General features: G+C 44.6%; 1 protein-coding gene across 1 annotated transcript; it reads left to right on the top strand.

Moving 5' to 3' along the window:
- Positions 1-16,072: 16,072 nt before the first annotated feature.
- Positions 16,073-18,715, top strand: LOC123047573 (uncharacterized). Its single transcript, XM_044471159.1, has 3 exons — positions 16,073-17,041; positions 17,599-17,831; positions 18,015-18,715. Exons 1-3 carry the CDS (start codon positions 16,144-16,146, stop codon positions 18,639-18,641), a joined length of 1,758 nt encoding a protein of 585 aa, XP_044327094.1. The 5' UTR covers positions 16,073-16,143; the 3' UTR covers positions 18,642-18,715.
- Positions 18,716-22,216: the final 3,501 nt, after the last annotated feature.

The raw sequence follows: 22,216 nt of genomic DNA on the forward strand, positions 1-22,216 counted from the left end.
CAATTAGCTAGAGTAACTCCGTGCAGAGCATTGTAGACATAGAATATTTGCAAAATACATGCGGCTCTGAATGTGACAGAACCGTTGACTAAGCTTCTCTCACGAGCAAAACATGATCACACCTTAGTACTCTTTGGGTGTTAATCACATAGCGATGTGAACTAGATTATTGACTCTAGTAAACCCTTTGGGTGTTGGTCACATGATGATGTGAACTATGGCTGTTAATCATATACAGATATGAATATTGATGTTAAATCACATGGTGATGTGAACTAGATTATTGACTCTAGTGCAAGTGGGAGACTGAAGGAAATATTCCCTAGAGGCAATAATAAAGTTATTATTTATTTCCTTATTTCATGATAAATGTTTATTATTCATGCTAGAATTGTATTAACCGGAAACATAATACATGTGTAAATACATAGACAAACATAGTGTCACTAGTATGCCTCTACTTGACTAGCTCGTTTATCAAAGATGGTTATGTTTCCTAGCCATGGACAAAAGAGTTGTCATTTGATTAACGGGATCACATCATTAGGAGAATGATGTGATTGACATGACCCATTCCGTTAGCCTAGCACTTGATCGTTATGTTGCTATTGCTTTCTTCATGACTTATACATGTTCCTGTAACTATGAGATTATGCAACTCCCATTTACCGGAGGAACACTTTGGGTGCTACCAAACGTCACAACGTAACTGGGTGATTATAAAGGAGTACTACAGGTGTCTCCAAAGGTACATGTTGGGTTGGCGTATTTCGAGATTAGGTTTTATCACTCCGATTGTCGGAGAGGTATCTCTAGGCCCTCTCGGTAATGCACATCACTATAAGCCTTGCAAGTAATGTGACTAATGAGTTAGTTGCGGGATGATGCATTACATAACGAGTAAAGAGACTTGCCGGTAACGAGATTGAACTAGGTATTGGATACCGACGATCGAATCTCGGGCAAGTAACATACCGATGACAAAGGGAACAACGTATGTTGTTATGCGGTTTGGCCGATAAAGATCTTCGTAGAATATGTGGGAGCCAATATGGGCATCCAGGTCCCGCTATTGGTTATTGACCAAGAATAGTTCTAGGTCATGTCTACATAGTTCTCGAACCCGTAGGGTCCGCACGCTTAAGGTTTCGATGACAGTTATATTATGAGTTTTGATGTACCGAAGGAGTTCGGAGTCCCGGATGAGATCGGGGACATGACGAGGAGTCTCGAAATGGTCGAGACGTAAAGATTGATATATTGGACGACTATATTCGGAGTTCGGAAAGGTTCCGAGTGATTCGGGTATTTTTCGGAGTACCGAAGAGTTACGGGAATTCGCCGGGGAGTATATGGGCCTTATTGGGCTTTAGGGGAAAGAGAGAGGAGAGGTTGGGCGCCCCCCCAAGGCCTAGTCCGAATTGGACTAGGGGGAGGGGCTGCGCCCCCTCCTTCCTTCTCTTCTCTTCCCCCTTTCCTTGACTCCTACTCCTACTACTTGGAAGGGGGGAATCCTACTCCCGGTGGGAGTAGGACTCCTCCTTGGTGCGCCTCCTCCTAGGCCGGCCACCCCCTCCCTTGCTCCTTTATATACGGGGGCAGGGGGCACCCCATGACACACAAGTTGATCTACGGATCGTTCCTTAGCCGTGTGCGGTGCCCCCCTCCACCATATTCCACCTCGGTCATATCGTCGCGGAGTTTAGGCGAAGCCCTGCGCCGGTAGAACATCATCATCGTCACCACGCCGTCGTGCTGACGGAACTCATCCCCGACGCTTTGCTGGATCGGAGCCCGGGGATCGTCATTGAGCTGAACGTGTGCTGAACTCGGAGGTGCCGTACGTTCGGTACTTGGATCGGTCGGATCGTGAAGACGTACGACTACATCTACCACGTTGTCATAACGCTTCCGCTTTCGGTCTACGAGGGTACGTGGACAACACTCTCCCCTCTCGTTGCTATGCATCACCATGATCTTGCGTGTGCGTAGGAAATTTTTTGAAATTACTACGTTCCCCAATAGATGGTGCTGCGAGATTCTCAGGAAATGAACTACGATAGCAAGCTCCAAAAGATGAGCCGGTTCTGCTACACACATGTGAACACGCTGTCCCAAACAGGCGTGGTCACCTGGTAGTCTTACAACGAAACACTACCGAGTTCAGGTGGAAAACCATCATTGCGGATAACGGAGTCCTTGATTAAGCCCGGGTTAGCTCTTAAAAGGAACTCCTTCTCCTGGAACAAATCAGTCAGTGGCTTGGTGTGCTAAGGATACATATAGAATGAAGGTTGCAAGTCTCCAAACCACATAATACTTCGCACGTATGCATGACCGACTTGGGATGATTCCAAAGGAAGCAACATTAACTTTCTCGAATCCACGGCGGCAACTTGCATCAAATGCACATGAATTAGAGGAAGCCACTTCTTCCATCTGAACATATGCTTCATGAGCTAGCATGAAGAAATGCTTTCAAAGGTTTCCAACACTAGCTTAATGGTCAACAAAATTATGGAGAAGGCAAGGATGTTGTCGATGGGCTCAATCAACAACAACTCATCCAGGTTTCCATAAAAATGGAATTCCATAATTATGAGAACAAGTGATAGTATTGGTCAGACCAAAGGATATAATGGTGTATGCTTGAGGGATCAACCACGAGTAAGACAACATTAAGAACATCGTTGGTTCTGATTTGATTTGAGGATAGCCCACACTCAAATCAAAGTTTTGATAAGACAATAGATCCAGCAATTGGTCACGGGGATCAATCGATGAAGATATCATCTTTCTTCAACACACATATACAAAAGATATCCCTTTGAAATGAACTAAGTTAGGCAAAGCTTTTATCTTCCAACTCTCCAAGTTGTTGTTTAGCTCAACCAACTAGTTCAGGGTATCCAACACGGATTCTTGGAGAAAGGGTGGTTTACAGGAATAAACTAACTTGATCATGAACTCAACATAAGGATGAGGGGACAACCTGGTAATACTTCCGAGAAGATATTCGGGAAATCACGAACCACCGATATGTTACTAAGCTCGAGAACAATCTTGCTTTTCAGGGCAAGACGATATGATCAATAGAGCGAAGGTTTGAGATAATCCTAACTCATCGATCGAGGAGTGCACCAGTAGAATGGACTAGGTAGCACGATCAATCTTAGAATGATGATTCAATAACCAACATGCTAAGAATGAAATTATTGTCCTTTAACTACCAAGCAACAGAGTTGCTAGGAGTATTGAGTTCACACATCACGATTCACTTGTCGGCACTCCGGCTGCAACAACACGGAACCGAGGAATGAATAATGATGGCGAGAAGTATCACTATGTCAAGAATTCACGAGAGATGGTGCAATTCTCATGGCAATCCCGACGTAAAGAGGGTAACACTCCAAGGTGGAACAGAACAAAAGCTGGATTAGCATTTTGATCTGCGGAACACAACTGTTTTGACCCAATCCTAGAAATGGATAAGGTACTGGAGTTTGTTTCTCCTAGTCATTCTGGAATAGAATGGCTTGACGGACCACAAGAGTAATAGGCATCGATAAACACCATTGCACAACTACTCCTTACTATCAATTGATAGACGAGGATCAGAATACAACTAAAGGGGGACAACTCAAAAGAACATACGATTTTCTGAGTTGTGGATGCATAGATTAGTATGTCGAACCAAGTTCAACAGGTTTCTTCCGGATAACCCATACAGAGAGGTAGGTTTGGCAGAATCGTAATATAGAAGGGGGAACTCATCGAGGGCACTCTTGTTGTGATCTTTTGGTTCCCGAACTTCTTCCATATTGGTTCATGGTATTGGAAGAAGGAAATGCCACGGACCTCGAGGACTATCGCAAAGGTTACTAACAACCTAAAGGAACTAGCAAATACTACCAACAAGAAGTAGGTAGGGTGAATCTCGGGTTCAGAAACCCAGGGGTAGAATGCCTACTAACTAAGTGGCATCACGGGATGCTTTAGAGAATGATGGCCAGAATCATCACACTGGGAACACAAAACATGGCTAGATTACTAGATGATCCCCTAAGACACCTAGGGTCATAATAATAATTCCAACATATATGTCGAGGCAATAGAATACCTCAACTCAACAATTAATGTGATTAACCTGGCCTAAAGGAACATCGAAACCAGATGGAAAGGATTTTGGAAATGCATCAGATTGTTTAGAAACCTGGGACGACTCGGACAACATAACGGTTGTAAATGCTCGAAAGGTTTTAAGACATCCTGCAAAATGGTGGCATAACAACTCAATCATCATAATATCAAGGTTCTGAGATCAACTGTGAATACATAGAGATAGTAGAAACTGAACTGAGGTTCTTTGTCAACTGCTTCATCAAAGCGGACGGCAAAGAACCTTTGCCGTCAGTTGTGGACGGCAAAGAAAACAGACAACAACTAATAGGCGTTAGCCACGTTAGGTGGCTAATGGCAGCCTTTGCCGTCCGCTGGCGGACGGCAAAGTAACCAAATGGTCAACCCTTTGCCGTCGGTGGCAGACGACAAATACGCTGCATTTTCTGTTTTTTCTTATGCTCTATTCTGTAAGGGGGTGATTTAGACCCATATGTTTAGTGCTATGGTTAGATTTATCTTAGTTCTTCTTTCGTAGTTGCGGATGCTTGCGAGGGTAGTTAATCATAAGCGGGAAGCTTTTTCAATTAAGAACAACACCCAAGCACCGGTCCACCTACATATCAAATTATCAAAGTAGCGAACGCGAATCAAACATACATGATGAAAGTGACTAGATGAATTTCCTGTGTGTCCTCAAGAATGCTTAGCTTATTATAAGAGACTGTTTCGGCCAGTCCTTTTCAACAAAAAGGATTGGGCTACCTTGCGGCACCTTAGTTACTATTGCTACTTGTTACAAATTATCTTGCTATCAAAGTACTCGTTACCGATAATTTTAGTGCTTGCAGAAAATACCTTGCCGAGAATCGCTTGTCATTTTCTTCTGCTCCTTGTTGGGTTCGACACTCTTACTTATCAAAAGGACTACGATAGATCCCCTATACTTGAAGGTCATCAAAACTCTTTTCTAGCGCCATTGCCGAGGAGTGAAGCGCCTTTGGTAGGTGGGATTTGATAGGGAAACATTTATATTACGTGTTCAAATTTATTGTTACTTGTTACTATGGAAAACAATCCTTTGAGGGGTTTGTTCGGGTTATCTTCACCTCGACCGGAAGCACAAAGAGTTGCTCCTTAACCTACTGTACCTACTGAAAATATTTATTATTAGATTCATTTGGGTATGATAAACTGCTAGCTAATCCTTACGCAGGAGAAGGAACATTACCTCATGATATGCACCTAATCTATATGGATGAAATTTGTGGATTATTTAAGGTTGCAGGTTGATACGTCTCCAACGTATCTATAATTTTTGATTGTTTCATGTTGTTATATTATCATTCTTGGATGTTTTACAATCGTTTTATATCAACTTTATATCATTTTTTGGGACTAACCCATTGACATAGTGCCAAGTGTCAGTTGTTGTTTTTTGCTTGTTTTTTACTTCACAGAATATCCCTATCAAAGGGAGTCCAAATGCAGCGAAACTTTTTGAAGATTTTTTTGGACCAGAAGACAACTTGGGAGCCAAGGAAGCACCTGGGGGAGGCCTATGGGGCCCACAAGACACCAGGGCGCACCAGAGGCCCCTGGCGCACCCTGATGGATTGTGGGGCCCGCGGTGGTCTCCTGCACAACCTCTTCGCTCTATAAATTTTCAGAAATTCCAAAAACCCTAGGGGAGCAGACGAAACACAATTTCAGTCGTTGCAAGTTCCAGAACCATGAGATCCAATCTAACACCATCACGGAGGGGGTTTATCATCCTCATTGGTGCCTCTCCGATGATGCGTGAGTAGTCCACCATAGACCTATGGGTTCGTAGGCAGTAGCTAGATGGATTCTTTTTTTTTTTGATTCTCAATATAATGGTCTCTTGAAGATCTATTTGATGTAATGACTTTTGCGGTGTGTTTGCTGGGATCCGATGAATTTGGAGTTTATGATCAGTTTTTATCCATGAATGTTATTGGAGTCTTCTTTGATCTCATATATGCATGATTACTAATATGCTCGTATTTTTCTTCGAATCTTTGGTTTAGTTAGGACAACTAGATCGATTTTTCTTGCCATGGGAGGAGGTGCTTTTGCAATGGAAATGCACATTGAGAGCCGACCTGTCGTTGTCGTGGGAATCATCGCCGGTTCAATGCATGCTCATGTGAACCCACACACCGGTGCCCAGACGATGGTGATGGTAAACGAGGAGTCATGAATGCGTCAATACTCTATTTCACATATTTCTCACCACGGAAAGAAGAGGACAAAGTTTGAAAAACATCACTGACAAGCCACTAGGGGTAGCCAGTGATAAAGTAGTAGCAGCACTGACGGTCCATTTTGACATCGGTCTGTGATGAACAATCGACCTCACTACAGTTGAGGAGGACAATAATATAGACCGACCTAATTTTAGCCAATCTCACCTACGCATCAAAACCACAACGATACTTCGTCAAATAGACTCCGTTTTAACCTTCTCAAGGACCGGGCGTAGCCGTACTCGGTTCAACTAAAGTGAGAGAGACAGACACCCGCCAGTCACCTTTAAGCAACGAGTGCTCGTAGTGGTGAAACCAATCTCGCGTAAGCGTACGCGTAATGTCGGTCCGGGCCGCTTCATCTCACAATACCGCTGAACCAAAGTATGACATGCTGGTAGGTAGTATGACTTGTATCGCCCACAACTCACTTGTGTTCTACTCGTGCAAAACATCAAACCATAAAAACCTAGGCTCGGATGCCACTGTTGGGGAACGTAGTAATTTCAAAAAATTTCCTACGCACATGCAAGATCATGGTGATGCATAGCAACGAGAGGGGAGAGTGTTGTCTACGTACCCTCGTAGACCGAAGCGGAAGCGATCACAACGTAGAGGAAGTAGTCGTACGATCTCCTCGCGATCCAACCGATCCTAGCGCCGTTACTCCAGCGCCCCCGAGTTCTTGACACACGTACAGCTCGATGACGCTCCTCGGGCTCCAATCCAGTAGAGCTTCGGGGAGGGAGAATTCCGTCAGCACGACGGCGTGGTGACGATCTTGATGTTCTACCGGCGCAGGGCTTCGCCTAAGCTTTGCGACGATATGACCGAGGTGGAATATGGTGGAGGGGGCACCGCACACGGCTAAGGAACGATCCGTAGATCAACTTGTGTGTCCTAGGGTGCCCCCCTGCCCCCGTATATAAAGGAGCAAGGGGGGGTGCGGCCGGCCCTTGGAGGAGGCGCGCCGGAGGAGTCCTACTCCCACCGGGAGTAGGACTCCCCCCCTTTCCTAGTTGGATTAGGATTGGGGGGAGGGAAAGAGGGAAGGGGGGGCGCCGCCCCCCTCTCCTTGTCCTATTCGGACTAGGGGGGGAGGGGGCGCGCGGCCAGCCCTGGCCGGCCCTTCCTCTTCTCCCTCATGGCCCACTAAGGCCCAATAACCCCCGGGAGGGTTCCGGTAACCCCCCGGTGTTCCGGAAAAATCCCGATTTCACCCGGAACCATTCTGAACTCCAAATATAGGCTTCCAATATATCAATCTTTATGTCTCGACCATTTCGAGACTCCTCGTCATGTCCGTGATCACATCCGGGACTCCGAACTTCTTCGATACATCAAAATACACAAACTCATAATATAACCGTCATCGAAACCTTAAGCGTGCGGACCCTACGGTTCGAGAACAATGTAGACATGACCGAGACACGTCTCCGGTCAATAACCAATAGCGGGACCTGGATGCCCATATTGGCTCCTACATATTCTACGAAGATCTTTATCGGTCAGACCGCATAACAACATACGTTGTTCCCTTTGTCATCGGTATGTTACTTGCCCGAGATTCGATCGTCGGTATCCAATACCTAGTTCAATCTCGTTACCGGCAAGTCTCTTTACTCGTTCCGTAATACATCATCTCACAGCTAACTCATTAGTTGTAATGCTTGCAAGGCTTAAGTGATGTGTATTACCGAGAGGGCCCAGAGATACCTCTCCGACAAATGGAGTGACAAATCCTAATCTCGAAATACGCCAACCCAACATCTGCCTTTGGAGACACCTGCAGTACTCCTTTATAATCACCCAGTTACGTTGTGACGTTTGGTAGTACCCAAAGTGTTCCTCCGGTAAACGGGAGTTGCATAATCTCATAGTTATAGGAACATGTATAAGTCATGGATAAAAGCAGTAGCAACATACTAAACGATCGTGTGCTAAGCTAATGGAATGGGTCATGTCAATCAGATCATTCAACTAATGATGTGACCTTGTTAATCAAATAACAACTCTTTGTTCATGGTTAGGAAACATAACCATCTTTGATTAACAAGCTAGTCAAGTAGAGGCATACTAGTGACACTCTGTTTGTCTATATATTCACACATATATTATGTTTCCGGTTAATACAATTCTAGCATGAATAATAAACATTTATCATGATATAAGGAAATAAATAATAACTTTATTATTGCCTCTAGGGCATATTTCCTTCAGTCTTCCACTTGCACTAGAGTCAATAATCTAGATCACATCACCATGTGATTAACATCGATAGTTCACATCATCATGTGATTAACACCCATAGTTCACATCACCATGTGACCAACACCCAAAGGGTTTACTAGATTCAGTAATCTAGTTCACATCGCTATGTGATTAATACCCAAAGAGTACTAAAGTGTGATCATGTTTTGCTTGTGAGAGAGTCTTAGTCAACGGGTCTTTCACATTCAGATCCGTTATGTATTTTGCAATTTTTCTATGTCTACAATGCTCTGCACGAAGCTACTCTAGCTAATTGCTCCCACTTTCAATATATATCTAGATCGAGACTTAGAGTCATCCAGATCAGTGTCAAAACTTGCATCGACATAACCCTTTACGACGAACCTTTTGTCACTTCCATAATCGAGAAACATATCCTTATTCCACTAAGGATAATATTGACCGCTGTCCAGTGATCTACTCCTAGATAACTATTGTACTCCCTTGCCAAACTCAGTGCAGGGTATACAATAGATCTGGTACACAGCATGGCATACTTTATAGAACCTATGGCCAAGGTATAGGGAATGACTTTCATTCTCTTTCTATCTTCTGCCGTGGTCGGGTTTTGAGTCTTACTCAATTTCACACCTTGTAACACAGGTAAGAACTCTTTCTTTGACTGTTCCATTTTGAACTACTTCAAAATCTTGTCAAGGTATGTACTCATTGAAAAAACTTATCAAGCATCTTGATCTATCTCTATAGATCTTGATGCTCAATATGTAAGCAGCTTCACCGAGGTCTTTCATTGAAAAACTCTTATTCAAGTATCCCTTTATGCTATCCAGAAATTCTATATCATTTCCGATTAGTAATATGTCATCTACATATAATATCAGAAATGCTACAGAGCTCCCACTCACTTTCTTGTAAATACAGGCTTCTCCAAAAGTCTGTATAAACCCAAATGCTTTGATCACACTATCAAAGCATTTATTCCAACTCCGAGATGCTTGCACCAGTCCATAAATGGATTGCTGGAGCTTGCACACTTTGTTAGCTCCCTTTGGATCGATAAAACCTTCTGGTTGCATCATATACAACTCTTCTTCCAGAAATCCATTCAGGAATGCAGTCTTTACATCCATTTGCCAAATTTCATAAATTGTGGCAATTGCTAACATGATTCGGACAGACTTAAGCATCGCTACAGTTGAGAAAATCTCATTGTAGTCAACATCTTGAACTTTGTCGAAAACCTTTTTGCAACAAGTCGAGCTTCGTAGATAGTAACACTACTATCAACGTCCGTCTTCCTCTTGAAGATCCATTTATTTTCTATGGTTTGCCGATCATCGGGCAAATCCATCAAAGTCCATACTTTGTTCTCATACATGGATCATATCTCAGATTTCATGGCCTCAAACCATTTTGCGGAATCTGGGCTCATCATCGCTTCCTCATAGTTCGTAGGTTTGTCATGGTCAAGTAACACGACCTCCAGAACAGGATTACCGTACCACTCTGGTGCGAATCTCACTCTGTTTTACCTACGAGGTTCGGTAGTAACTTGATCTGAAGTTACATGATCATCATCATTAACTTCCTCACGAATTGGTATAGTAGTCACAAGAACAGATTTCTGTGATGAACTACTTTCCAATAAGGGAACAGGTACAGTTACCTCATCAAGTTCTACTTTCCTCCCACTCACTTCTTTCGAGAGAAACTTCTTCTCTAGAAAGGATCCATTTTAAGCAACGAATATCTTGCCTTCGGATCTGTGATAGAAGGTGTACCCAACAATTTCCTTTGGGTATTCTATGAAGACGCACTTCTCCGATTTGGGTTTGAGCTTATCAGGATGAAACTTTTCACATAAGCATCGCAACTCCAAACTTTAAGAAACGATAACTTGGGTTTCTTGCTAAACCACAGTTCATATAGTGTCGTCTCAACGGATTTAGATGGTGCCCAATTTAACGTGAATGCAGCTGTCTCTAATGCATGATCCCAAAACGATATTGGTAAATCAGTAAGAAACATCATAGATTGCACTATATCCAATAAAGTGCGGTTACGATGTTTGGAACACACCATAACATTGCGGTGTTCCAGGTGGCGTGAGCTGTGAAACTATTCCACATTGTTTTAATTGAAGACCAAACTCGTAACTCAAATATTCATCTCCACGATCAGATTGCAGAAACTTTATTTTCTTGTTACGATGATTTTCCACTTCACTCTGAAATTCTTTGAACATTTCAACTAATTCAGACTTATGTTTCATCAAGTAGATATACCCATATCTGCTCAAATCATCCTGTGAAGGTCAGAAAATAACGATACTTGCCACGAGCATCAACACTCATTGGATCGCATACATCGGTATGTATTATTTCCAATAAGTCAGTAGCTTGTTCCATTGTTCCGGAGAACGGAGTTTTAGTCATCTTGCCCAAAAGGCACGGTTCGCAAGCATCAAGTGATTCATAATCAAGTGATTCCAAAATCCCATCAGCATGGAGTTTCTTCATGCGCTTTACACCAATATGACCTAAACGGCAGTGCCACAAATAAGTTGCACTATCATTATTAACTTTGCATCTTTTGGTTTCAATATTATGAATATGTGTATCACTACGATCGAGATCCAATGAACCATTTTCATTGGGTGTGTAACCATAAAAGGTTTTATTCATGTAAACAGAATAACAGTTTATTCTCTTACTTAAATGAATAACCGTTATTGCAATAAACATGATCAAATCATATTCATGCTCAACGCAAACAACAAATAACATTTATTTAGGTTCAACACTAATCCCGAAAGTATAGGGAGTGTGCGATGATGATCATATCAATCTTGAAACTACTTTCAACGTCCATCGTCACTTCACCCTTAACTAGTTTCTGTTTATTCTGCAACTCCTGCTTCGAGTTACTACTCTTAGCAACTGAACCAGTACCAAATACCGAGGGGTTGCTATAAACACTAGTAAAGTACACATCAATAACATGTATATCAAATATACCTTTGTTTACTTTGCCATCCTTCTTATCCACCAAATATTCAGGGCATTTCCGCTTCCAGTGACCATTTCCTTTGCAGTGTAAGCACTCAGTTTCAGGCTTTGGTCCAGCTTGGAGCTTCTTTGCGGGAGTGACAACTTGCTTGTCTTTCCACTTGAAGTTCCCTTTCTTTCCCTTTGCCCTTTTCTTGAAACTAGTGGTCTTGTCAATCATCAACACTTGATGCTCTTTCTTGATTTCTACATTCGTCGATTTCAATATCACGAAGAACTCGGGAATCATTTTCATCATCCCTTGCATACTATAGTTCATCACGAAGTTCTACTAACTTGGTGATGGTGACTAGAGAATTCTGTCAATCACTATCTTATCTGGAAGATTAACTCCCACTTGATTCAAGCAATTGAAGTACCCAGACAATTTGAGCACATGCTCACTAGTTGAGCGATTCTCCTCCATCTTTTAGCTATAGAACTTGTTGAAGACTTCATATCTCTCAACTCGGGTATTTGCTTGAAATATTAACTTCAACTCCTGGAACATCTCATATTGTCCATGACGTTTCAAAACGTCTTTGAAGTCCCGATTCTAAGCTGTTAAGCATGGTGCACTTAAACTATCAAGTAGTCATCATATTGAGCTAGCCAAACGTTCATAACGTTTGCATCTGCTCCTGCAATAGGTCTGTCACCTAGCGGTGCATTAAGGACATAATTCTTCTGTGCAGCAATGAGGATAAACCTCCGATCACGGATCGAATCCGCATCATTGCTACTAACATTTTTTCAACACAATTTTCTCTAGGAACATATCAAAAACAAACATATGAAAGCAACAACGCGAGCTATTGATCTACAACATAATTTGCAAAATACTACCAGGACTAAGTTCATGATAAATTTAAGTTCAATTAATCATATTACTTAAGAACTCCCACTTAGACAGACATCTCTCTAGTCATCTAAGTGATCACGCGATCCAAATCAACTAAACCATAACCGATCATCACGTGAGATGGAGTAGTTTTCAATGGTGAACATCTTATGTTGATCATATCTACTATATGATTCACGCTCGACCTTTCGATCTCCGTGTTCCGAGGCCATATCTGCATATGCTAGGCTCGTCAAGTATAACCTGAGTATTCTGCGTGTGCAAAACTGGCTTGCACCCGTTGTAGATGGACGTAGAGCTTATCACACCCGATCATCACGTGGTGTCTCGGCACGACGAACTTTGGCAACGGTGCATACTCAGGGAGAACACTACTTGATAATTTTTAGTGAGAGATCATCTTAAAATGCTACCGTCAATCAAAGCAAGATAAGATGTATAAAGGATAAACATCACATGCAATCAATATAAGTGATATGATATGGCCATCATCATCTTGTGCTTGTGATCTCCATCTCCAAAGCACCGTCGTGATCACCATCGTCACCGGCGCGACACCTTGATCTCCATCGTAGCATCGTTGTCGTCTACGCCACCTATTGCTTCTACGACTATCGCTACCGCTTAGTGATAAAGTAAAGCAATTACAGGGCGTTTGCATTTCATACAATAAAGCGACAACCATATGGCTCCAGCCAGTTGCCGATAACTTCGGTTACAAAACATGATCATCTCATACAATAAAATATAGCATCACGTCTTGACCATATCACATCACAACATGCCCTGCAAAAACAAGTTAGACGTCCTCTACTTTGTTGTTGCAAATTTTACGTGGCTGCTACGGGCTTAAGCAAGAACCAATCTCACCTACGCATCAAAACCACAACGATACTTCGTCAAATAGACTCCGTTTTAACCTTCTCAAGGACCGGGCGTAGCCGTACTCGGTTCAACTAAAGTGAGAGAGACAGACACCCGCCAGTCACCTTTAAGCAACGAGTGCTCGTAGCGGTGAAACCAGTCTCGCGTAAGCGTACGCGTAATGTCGGTCCGGGCCGCTTCATCTCACAATACCGCTGAACCAAAGTATGACATGCTGGTAGGTAGTATGACTTGTATCGCCCACAACTCACTTGTGTTCTACTCGTGCAAAACATCAAACCATAAAAACCTAGGCTCGGATGCCACTGTTGGGGAACGTAGTAATTTCAAAAAATTTCCTACGCACACGCAAGATCATGGTGATGCATAGCAACGAGAGGGGAGAGTGTTGTCTACGTACCCTCGTAGACCGAAGCGGAAGCGATCACAACGTAGAGGAAGTAGTCGTACGATCTCCTCGCGATCCAACCGATCCTAGCGCCGTTACTCCAGCGCCCCCGAGTTCTTGACACACGTACAGCTCGATGACGCTCCTCGGGCTCCAATCCAGTAGAGCTTCGGGGAGGGAGAATTCCGTCAGCACGACGGCGTGGTGACGATCTTGATGTTCTACCGGCGCAGGGCTTCGCCTAAGCTTTGCGACGATATGACCGAGGTGGAATATGGTGGAGGGGGCACCGCACACGGCTAAGGAACGATCCGTAGATCAACTTGTGTGTCCTAGGGTGCCCCCCTGCCCCCGTATATAAAGGAGCAAGGGGGGGTGCGGCCGGCCCTTGGAGGAGGCGCGCCGGAGGAGTCCTACTCCCACCGGGAGTAGGACTCCCCCCCTTTCCTAGTTGGATTAGGATTGGGGGGAGGGAAAGAGGGAAGGGGGGGCGCCGCCTCCCTCTCCTTGTCCTATTCGGACTAGGGGGGGAGGGGGCGCGCGGCCAGCCCTGGCCGGCCCTTCCTCTTCTCCCTCATGGCCCACTAAGGCCCAATAACCCCCGGGAGGGTTCCGGTAACCCCCCGGTGTTCCGGAAAAATCCCGATTTCACCCGGAACCATTCCGAACTCCAAATATAGGCTTCCAATATATCAATCTTTATGTCTCGACCATTTCGAGACTCCTCGTCATGTCCGTGATCACATCCGGGACTCCGAACTTCTTCGGTACATCAAAATACACAAACTCATAATATAACCGTCATCGAAACCTTAAGCGTGCGGACCCTACGGTTCGAGAACAATGTAGACATGACCGAGACACGTCTCCGGTCAATAACCAATAGCGGGACCTGGATGCCCATATTGGCTCCTACATATTCTACGAAGATCTTTATCGGTCAGACCGCATAACAACATACGTTGTTCCCTTTGTCATCGGTATGTTACTTGCCCGAGATTCGATTGTCGGTATCCAATACCTAGTTCAATCTCGTTACCGGCAAGTCTCTTTACTCGTTTCGTAATACATCATCTCACAGCTAACTCATTAGTTGTAATGCTTGCAAGGCTTAAGTGATGTGTATTACCGAGAGGGCCCAGAGATACCTCTCCGATAAATGGAGTGACAAATCCTAATCTCGAAATACGCCAACCCAACATCTGCCTTTGGAGACACCTGTAGTACTCCTTTATAATCACCCAGTTACGTTGTGACGTTTGGTAGTACCCAAAGTGTTCCTCCGGTAAACGGGAGTTGCATAATCTCATAGTTATAGGAACATGTATAAGTCATGGATAAAAGCAGTAGCAACATACTAAACGATCGTGTGCTAAGCTAATGGAATGGGTCATGTCAATCAGATCATTCAACTAATGATGTGACCTTGTTAATCAAATAACAACTCTTTGTTCATGGTTAGGAAACATAACCATCTTTGATTAACAAGCTAGTCAAGTAGAGGCATACTAGTGACACTCTGTTTGTCTATATATTCACACATGTATTATGTTTCCGGTTAATACAATTCTAGCATGAATAATAAACATTTATCATGATATAAGGAAATAAATAATAACTTTATTATTGCCTCTAGGGCATATTTCCTTCACATTTGTGTTTGGTTTTGTAGTAGTGTTGGGGGCAACAAATCTTATGTAAATTACATAACGATTCAACATGAGTATAGAAGAGAAGAGATGTTAACCCCAAGGCGCGGCTCTGTAGTAGTGCCATGGCGCCGTGGTTGGGGGTCCGTTGTCAATCCCCGGAACACAATGTTATGTAAATCACGTAACAATTCAACACGAGTGCAGAAGAGAAGACATGTGGCCGCGGGTAGAAAAGAGTTACGGAGTGATGCCATGGGGAATGTCAACAACAAAATATAGCAAGTAAATACAATAGAAAAATGTAAGTCACGACATAACTAACAATGTTTTTAATGTGGATATTTTTTCTAGTTTACGAAGTTTGATTTTTGAATAAAATAGGAAAGCACCTGCATTGTTTAAGAAAAAAATCATCTTTTTTTCTTTTTTTGGCAAAAATAAATAAAAAATAAGGGGCGCGGATGTTAATGGATGGGTCGGCAAGCGGAGAACTGGGCCACAACTAGTTGTGGAGAAGAATAGGTTCTTGGGCCAGTCCCTCCGAGGAGAGACCGGGCCGGACTGAGCTTGCTTGTTGCCTTTATACAACCATCCCAGCCCGGCCGCATCGTTGTAGAAACGCTGCTAGGTTATTCGCCCCAAAGAAAAAGTAAACCCCAGGCGGCGGCGGCGGCGGCAAGTGGCGCCGATGGGCAGCGGGTCGATCTCGTCGGACATGGAGATGCTGATGGAGGAGATCATCTCCCTGCGGAGAGAGCGGAAAGACCTCATGGAGTCTCTTACTCCCAAGATTTCTTGCTGGAGGGATCAGATCTCTGGAGCGGCAATCTCGTCCTTCCATAAGATGGACTCACAGCAGCAGCAGCAGCAGGTATACTTGACAGACGACTTCGATATCCTGGAGGACGTCGAGGATTTGGGCCAGCGGATGCTATCTTTGGCACATTCTCTTTCGACCTCCCATGCCCCCATCTCCTTGTACAAGGCGGACGAGCTGGTTAGCACAGCATCCAAATTAGAGAGGATCTCGCTGGATTTCTGCAATTCTACCGAGGCGCCAATGGAGGAGGCAGCCGAGGAGGAGAGGTATAGGATGATGGAGATTCGGAAGACAGAAGGAGAAGGTACTGCTGAGGAGTTGGATGAAGAGATGGAGATAAAGAAGACGAAGCAGACTCGGGAGAAGAAGATGAGGAATGATGATGAGCTGAGCAAGCTTTCTCTGTCCAACGAATTCTTGCAACTCTCCTCCAGTGTCCTGGATAGACCCTACTGCTACAAGAATGAGTTGGCCATGCTGTTTACGGTGGAGGAAGAGGAGGAGTATGAGAGGGTGATGGAGGCGGAGAGGGAGATGGAGAGGCAGAGGGAGAACTGCAGGCGGCGGAGAAGAAAGAAGAGGCCCCCGAAGAAGCCTCTGATTGTGGAGGTGGAGCACGCTGCTGACGAGCAGGAAACAAAATCTCAAACGGAGCAACTCAAGGAGTGGATGGATGATGAGCTGGAATTTTTCGCAGGCCACCGTAGCATCTGGGAACGCTCTAGTGGCAGCAAGGCCGGGCGGTGCGGCGGCTTCGAAGATAAAAGTAAGTAAAATGTCCACGCTCAACTTTATTCCAGTGTGTCATAAGGTGCGGATGGACAAACGGGATGCAAATGAGTCTGAAGATCTGACCGTACCATAATAAATATATGGCTTGACCTACTAAATTCCAGTAAGAGGCAAGTTAACTATGGGACTTGCTACAACATAAAACTGAATCTGCAATAAGTCATTTATTTATAGTATTGGTCTGATTAAAAAGTGTGAAGTAAGACCCATTGAGTATGGACAATTGGGCACAGTTAAATTAGGAAATAATCTGCAACTCAAGGATACTCACATTGTCATATTTATAGTATAGGAAAGTGTTAAAATTTAATTAGCCAGCTGAAGTTGCTTAGCAGCAGCTTTAATGTGGTATAAGGACTGAGGAATATCTGGGTAAATGCAAGTATTCACACTTACACGGTTCAACAAAACAGGGGGGGGGGGGGGGGGGGGGGGGAGTGGTATCTGCTTGAGATCTCTTTGTACTACTAACTCTTGAAGCATTTCAAAATGAAAAGTGAACTGATGGTCTTTGTTTAATTTGTGTTGCAGCGACATTAAGTCCTCTCCAATTTACGCACTGCACACCCGGTATCCTTCTGCCCCGTGCCGCTGTCACTGAAAGAACGTTGCAAATCTACTCATTCAAACTTGTTGGACTAACGGAGCAGCTGAAGTGGCCACTCTGTGTTTATGGCGTGGTTGCTGCCCGAGACACCGTAGACCGCAACCGCAACCTTCTCTTCTCTCGGTCGAGGATCAGGGGTCAATTACTCTCTGGACATGTATGTACTGTTGTATATTCACTTTCTCTTCATTGTCCTCTTCTTCTTTTAAGTAATACATACTTCTTTGTCCTCTGTTTCTTTTAAGTAATATATACTTCTTTGTCCACTGGTTCTTTTAAGTACTATTTTTCTTCCTCTTCAGCCAAACACTATAATGATGATTTAATCTAATGATTGCAGGACTCTTATCTGCGCTTGACTGGCCCGTCTCGAGCAATTCTAGTTGGGGATTATGTTGACTTTGAAGTTGAACTAAAAGTACGTGATGGAGATAATGAGCACAATGATACACAGTTGATGTGTGTTAGCAAGCGGTATAAAGAAGCAGATGGTGACGGTGAGCAACCTTTACTCTTCGATAGCCCATTCTGCACTGCGGAGTCGAGGTTTGAGCTTATTCCTACGACGGTCCAGCTCACTGTATTGTCCGTTCGTGTTGTTGGAGGGGAGTTCCCTTTTAGCTCTGGGGGTCAGGTTGCTTGTATTGTTTCTGGCCGTGAGAGGGTTGTGCTGTTTGATTCTACTGAAAAAATTACTAGAGAAGACCAAGTAGTTTTGGATGGTTATGTTCCTTTGTCAAGAAACGCCGTTTCAGTAGAGTTCGAAAAAGGAGTGACTGTTGAGGTAACAGCCTATGCTGATTCTGGTTCTATCTCTGATCGTGTCCACTTCCCTTCCAAGTGGTGCAACATTAGTCAGGATAGATGTTTCATCTGTGGTTCTGAGGTGGAGATTACGGTTGCATGGTCCCGGGTTGTGAGAGACAAGATGGAGATGTTGCTGGAGGGATACGCCACCCAGGTGTAGTGTGCTATCTGTCTGTAATCAGGAGTGGTAATTGTATGTTGGCAAGTATCAACTATATATATTATTATTTTGTATGTTGCCTCTATATTTTGTATGTCGGCAAGTAGTATGTATGAAGTCTATATTATATTATTTGACTCTTACTCCCTCCGTTCCAAATTACTCGTCGTGGGTAATTTGAAACGGAGGGAGTATGTGTTAATGAGCAGTCGTGTTGTGTGAAATATTCAGGAAATAGTCTTGAAAGCCAAGTTTGCTTGTACTGACATTATGTTTGCTTGTTGTGTGCCATCGCAAATATTCGGCTCAGCTGCTTAATAGAAGTATGTAAGATTGGGATGTCCTACATTTAATTTCCCACCTAGTAGCATTGATGCATTGTTTGTGAATGGTGTCCTTCACAAATCGTAGATCGTACGCTTTCCCAAGGAAGAAATACAAGGTAGAGGGTCCAGTGTCGAGTCCCCCACTATTAGGATGGTCTGAGTTCGCAAGTCACAGCCCAAACAAAATAATTGGGAGTCAATTAACAAGTTGGGATGCAATCCAGATAGATTCTGCAACTGTAGTCGTATAGTGTTTCCTTTTCTTTTCTTTTCACATGACGAGGTTGGTGACAGGACTAAACTGCCCTTGTATTAGTAACAAGACTAGCCCGCCGCCCCGCGAGCCCGCTGCCGAGCTGCTGAACCCCGCGAAGTCCAGTGCCACAGCTCCAGGAAGCCGCCGCGCGCCAGCGTCCCACGAGCAGGGGGAGAAGGGCACCGCCGCTGCCACGCCCATCGGGCTTTGTCCGCGGAGCACGCCGGCGGGGGGGGGGGGGGGGGGGGGGGGGGTGGAGGTAGGTGGGGCCGAGGCTGCAGCAGCTAAGGTCCCCCCCCCCCTCCGGCTCGCGCGGGCGCGCCACGGGGCTGGGGGGAGGAGAGGGGGGGAGCGGGGCGGGCCTGGAGGCGCTCGCCCGGCGGCCGGCGGCAGCTGGAGCAGGCGAGGAGGAGGGCGGCGGGGGGGGGGGGGGGGGGAACCCTAGCAGGGGAGCCCCAATGCTAATTAATCAAGAGTCATACTATCATTTGTTGCAAAATACGTCATGCGGAACAGAACATCACCAAATACTAAACCGTTTGACTTGGATGTCATTCAAAATTTAGCGATTTCATGCGCTACCTCATTGGCATCTCTATTGATCTTCCTGGAGAAAATTGCTACAGAAGGTGAACTATTCCTAACGCCTCTTTCTTCAAGTCCACAAAGGCTGATCAAATGTCCAGGACATGGTTAGATAAGTAGTTCTTCATGGATAGACAGTCCATTTCCATAATGATAGGATTTTGTAGAACCAAAGCAATATGAAGAACCGTGAGGCAAGATTGAAGCTCTCCTTCCTCCACACTTGAACAGAAACGGTGGAAGTCCCAGGAACAAAGACTGACCACACCTCTATGATCACTAGCCACAACACCATTGCTTGCACAATGATCATCAGCCAGGTAGCTTGCTTCAACATTTAGCTTAACAACGAGAAGCAACAGAGGCACGACCACCTGCTTTCAACAACAAAACACAACATTTAGTACACAATATCAACAAAAACCAAACGAACGAAAAAGAAAGGAGACACACCAGATGGCACATCAACATCCACCGGAACAGAAGACGGCACAGAGCAAGCAGACGAACAAGGCGACCCACGCGCCCGACGACCAAGCCGACAAAACGGACGACGATGAGCAAGCATAGGCCTATCCGACAAATCAGTAGAAGCACCACGCCGACCGGAACCACCGCGACGAACAACCGTAAGACCACGCGAACCACGAGGCCGGCCAGGACGACGCAAACCATCACGACTGGATAGAGGAGCAACCATCGAGCACTAAGAGAGAAATGGAACCACACACAACAGCACAAGAGGAAAACCTGCATATTTATAGGCCCGTATCGTGCGGCACAACTCCAGAAAGCACGCGAAACGCACACGCTCTGGAAAGAACGACCAAAGCGGCAGCGACAAGTTGCACGGCGAAAACGACAGGTTGAACACCGCGCGAGAAATCCGGACGGCGGAAGCAAACCGCTTCACACGATCGCCGTTGTCCATTCATACAACCAACTCGCTGCATGGTTCCACTCAAATTTCCTGTCGCTTTGCTACTGGAAGCAAGTACAGTTCTTCTATCCTGTCCCAATCACCGCTGTCCACGCTGCATGGCTCCACTCAGATTTTCCTGTCGCTTCGCTCCTGGAAGCAAGTGAAAATCTTCTAATCAGTCCAATTGGTCGTTCGGCTGCATGGTACCGCCCATGCACCTTGTCATCTTGCGCCTGGATGCAAGTGCAACACCCCCGATCAGTTCCAATTGGTCCACCGCTTCTTGTCCACTGAGTACATCAATCCCACTGCATGATAGAACTGATCAACCACGCGGCGACACACGATCAGCCTGCATGCATGCAAGCCAGGCACGTACGTACAACGCCTCCACACAACAGCGGTGCAAAAACGAAAGGCAAAACACGATCACGTCGAAACAAAGAAAATCGACTGCACGTACAAACACAAGAACACAAGTAGATTGAGACGACCCGTACAAAAAATATAAACACACCACCCTGCCCCACATTGGATAGAAAAACGCTAAACCAACCGAAATGAACGCCACTCACGTTCAAAAAATTTGGAACAAAACCCCAAATCCACAAACCATTTCTAAATCACCAGGTACCAAATTAATAACACGTGTCACATGCATCATTCATCATACATCATTTTCAAACAAATGGCACAACCTTGATGCAAAAATTTGGCCTGGAATAGAGGCTTGGGTATATCCACTCGCCGTGCACCCATTGTTCAATCGATCAATGGAAACTTCAAGTTCGCCATATCCGATTGCCCGGTCGTCGTCGCCAATCACATCTGCAGCCGGGTGCACTGCAACCTGTCCACACCACCCGCCCGATGACCATCGCCACACTCTTTCTACGGTACATTAAAATGATATGAGTCATCCATTTCCAGTAACTCAATGAATTAGATCCGCCAATACTAGTAGAAAAAATAAGTAGTATATTTTTGTTCAAGGGGTAAAATTGGAAGACGTTACAAAATCAGCACAGATTCTAAGCTCCGAGGAAATAAGAGCCGATGGTGTGTCGAGGTTTTGCTCAGCGACTTCATGTGGCCCGTTTGAGCGCAATTTCAGGCAAAACGTGGCGGCCCGTCTACTTCCTTTCCATTCAGTTTCCCTATTATCTGTACTCTTTTTCAAGCATGCCTCTTTTTAATGACTCTCTTTTTCAACTTAATTGTGGCATTTTATTCTGTTATCGACTAATGGTTGACACTGGAGAAGCATTGAAGGCTCCTTCCATAGATTCCAAAGCCCTGTTTGCTATTATCAGAATATTCTGACTCCCTTGTTGTCTTATTGATCTAACCAACCGCAATAACAACATTGCCATTCGGGGTTACGCGAGTCGGAGTATTAAATAAATGGAATATTCCAGTAGGAGCAACCGAACCATCTTCTCGTTGTCCTTCCATTCATCGAATTGGATCACAGTACACCAACGAG

This window comes from Triticum aestivum, chromosome 2B, assembly GCF_018294505.1.
Source record: "Triticum aestivum cultivar Chinese Spring chromosome 2B, IWGSC CS RefSeq v2.1, whole genome shotgun sequence".
Classification (NCBI taxonomy): Eukaryota; Viridiplantae; Streptophyta; class Magnoliopsida; order Poales; family Poaceae; genus Triticum; species Triticum aestivum.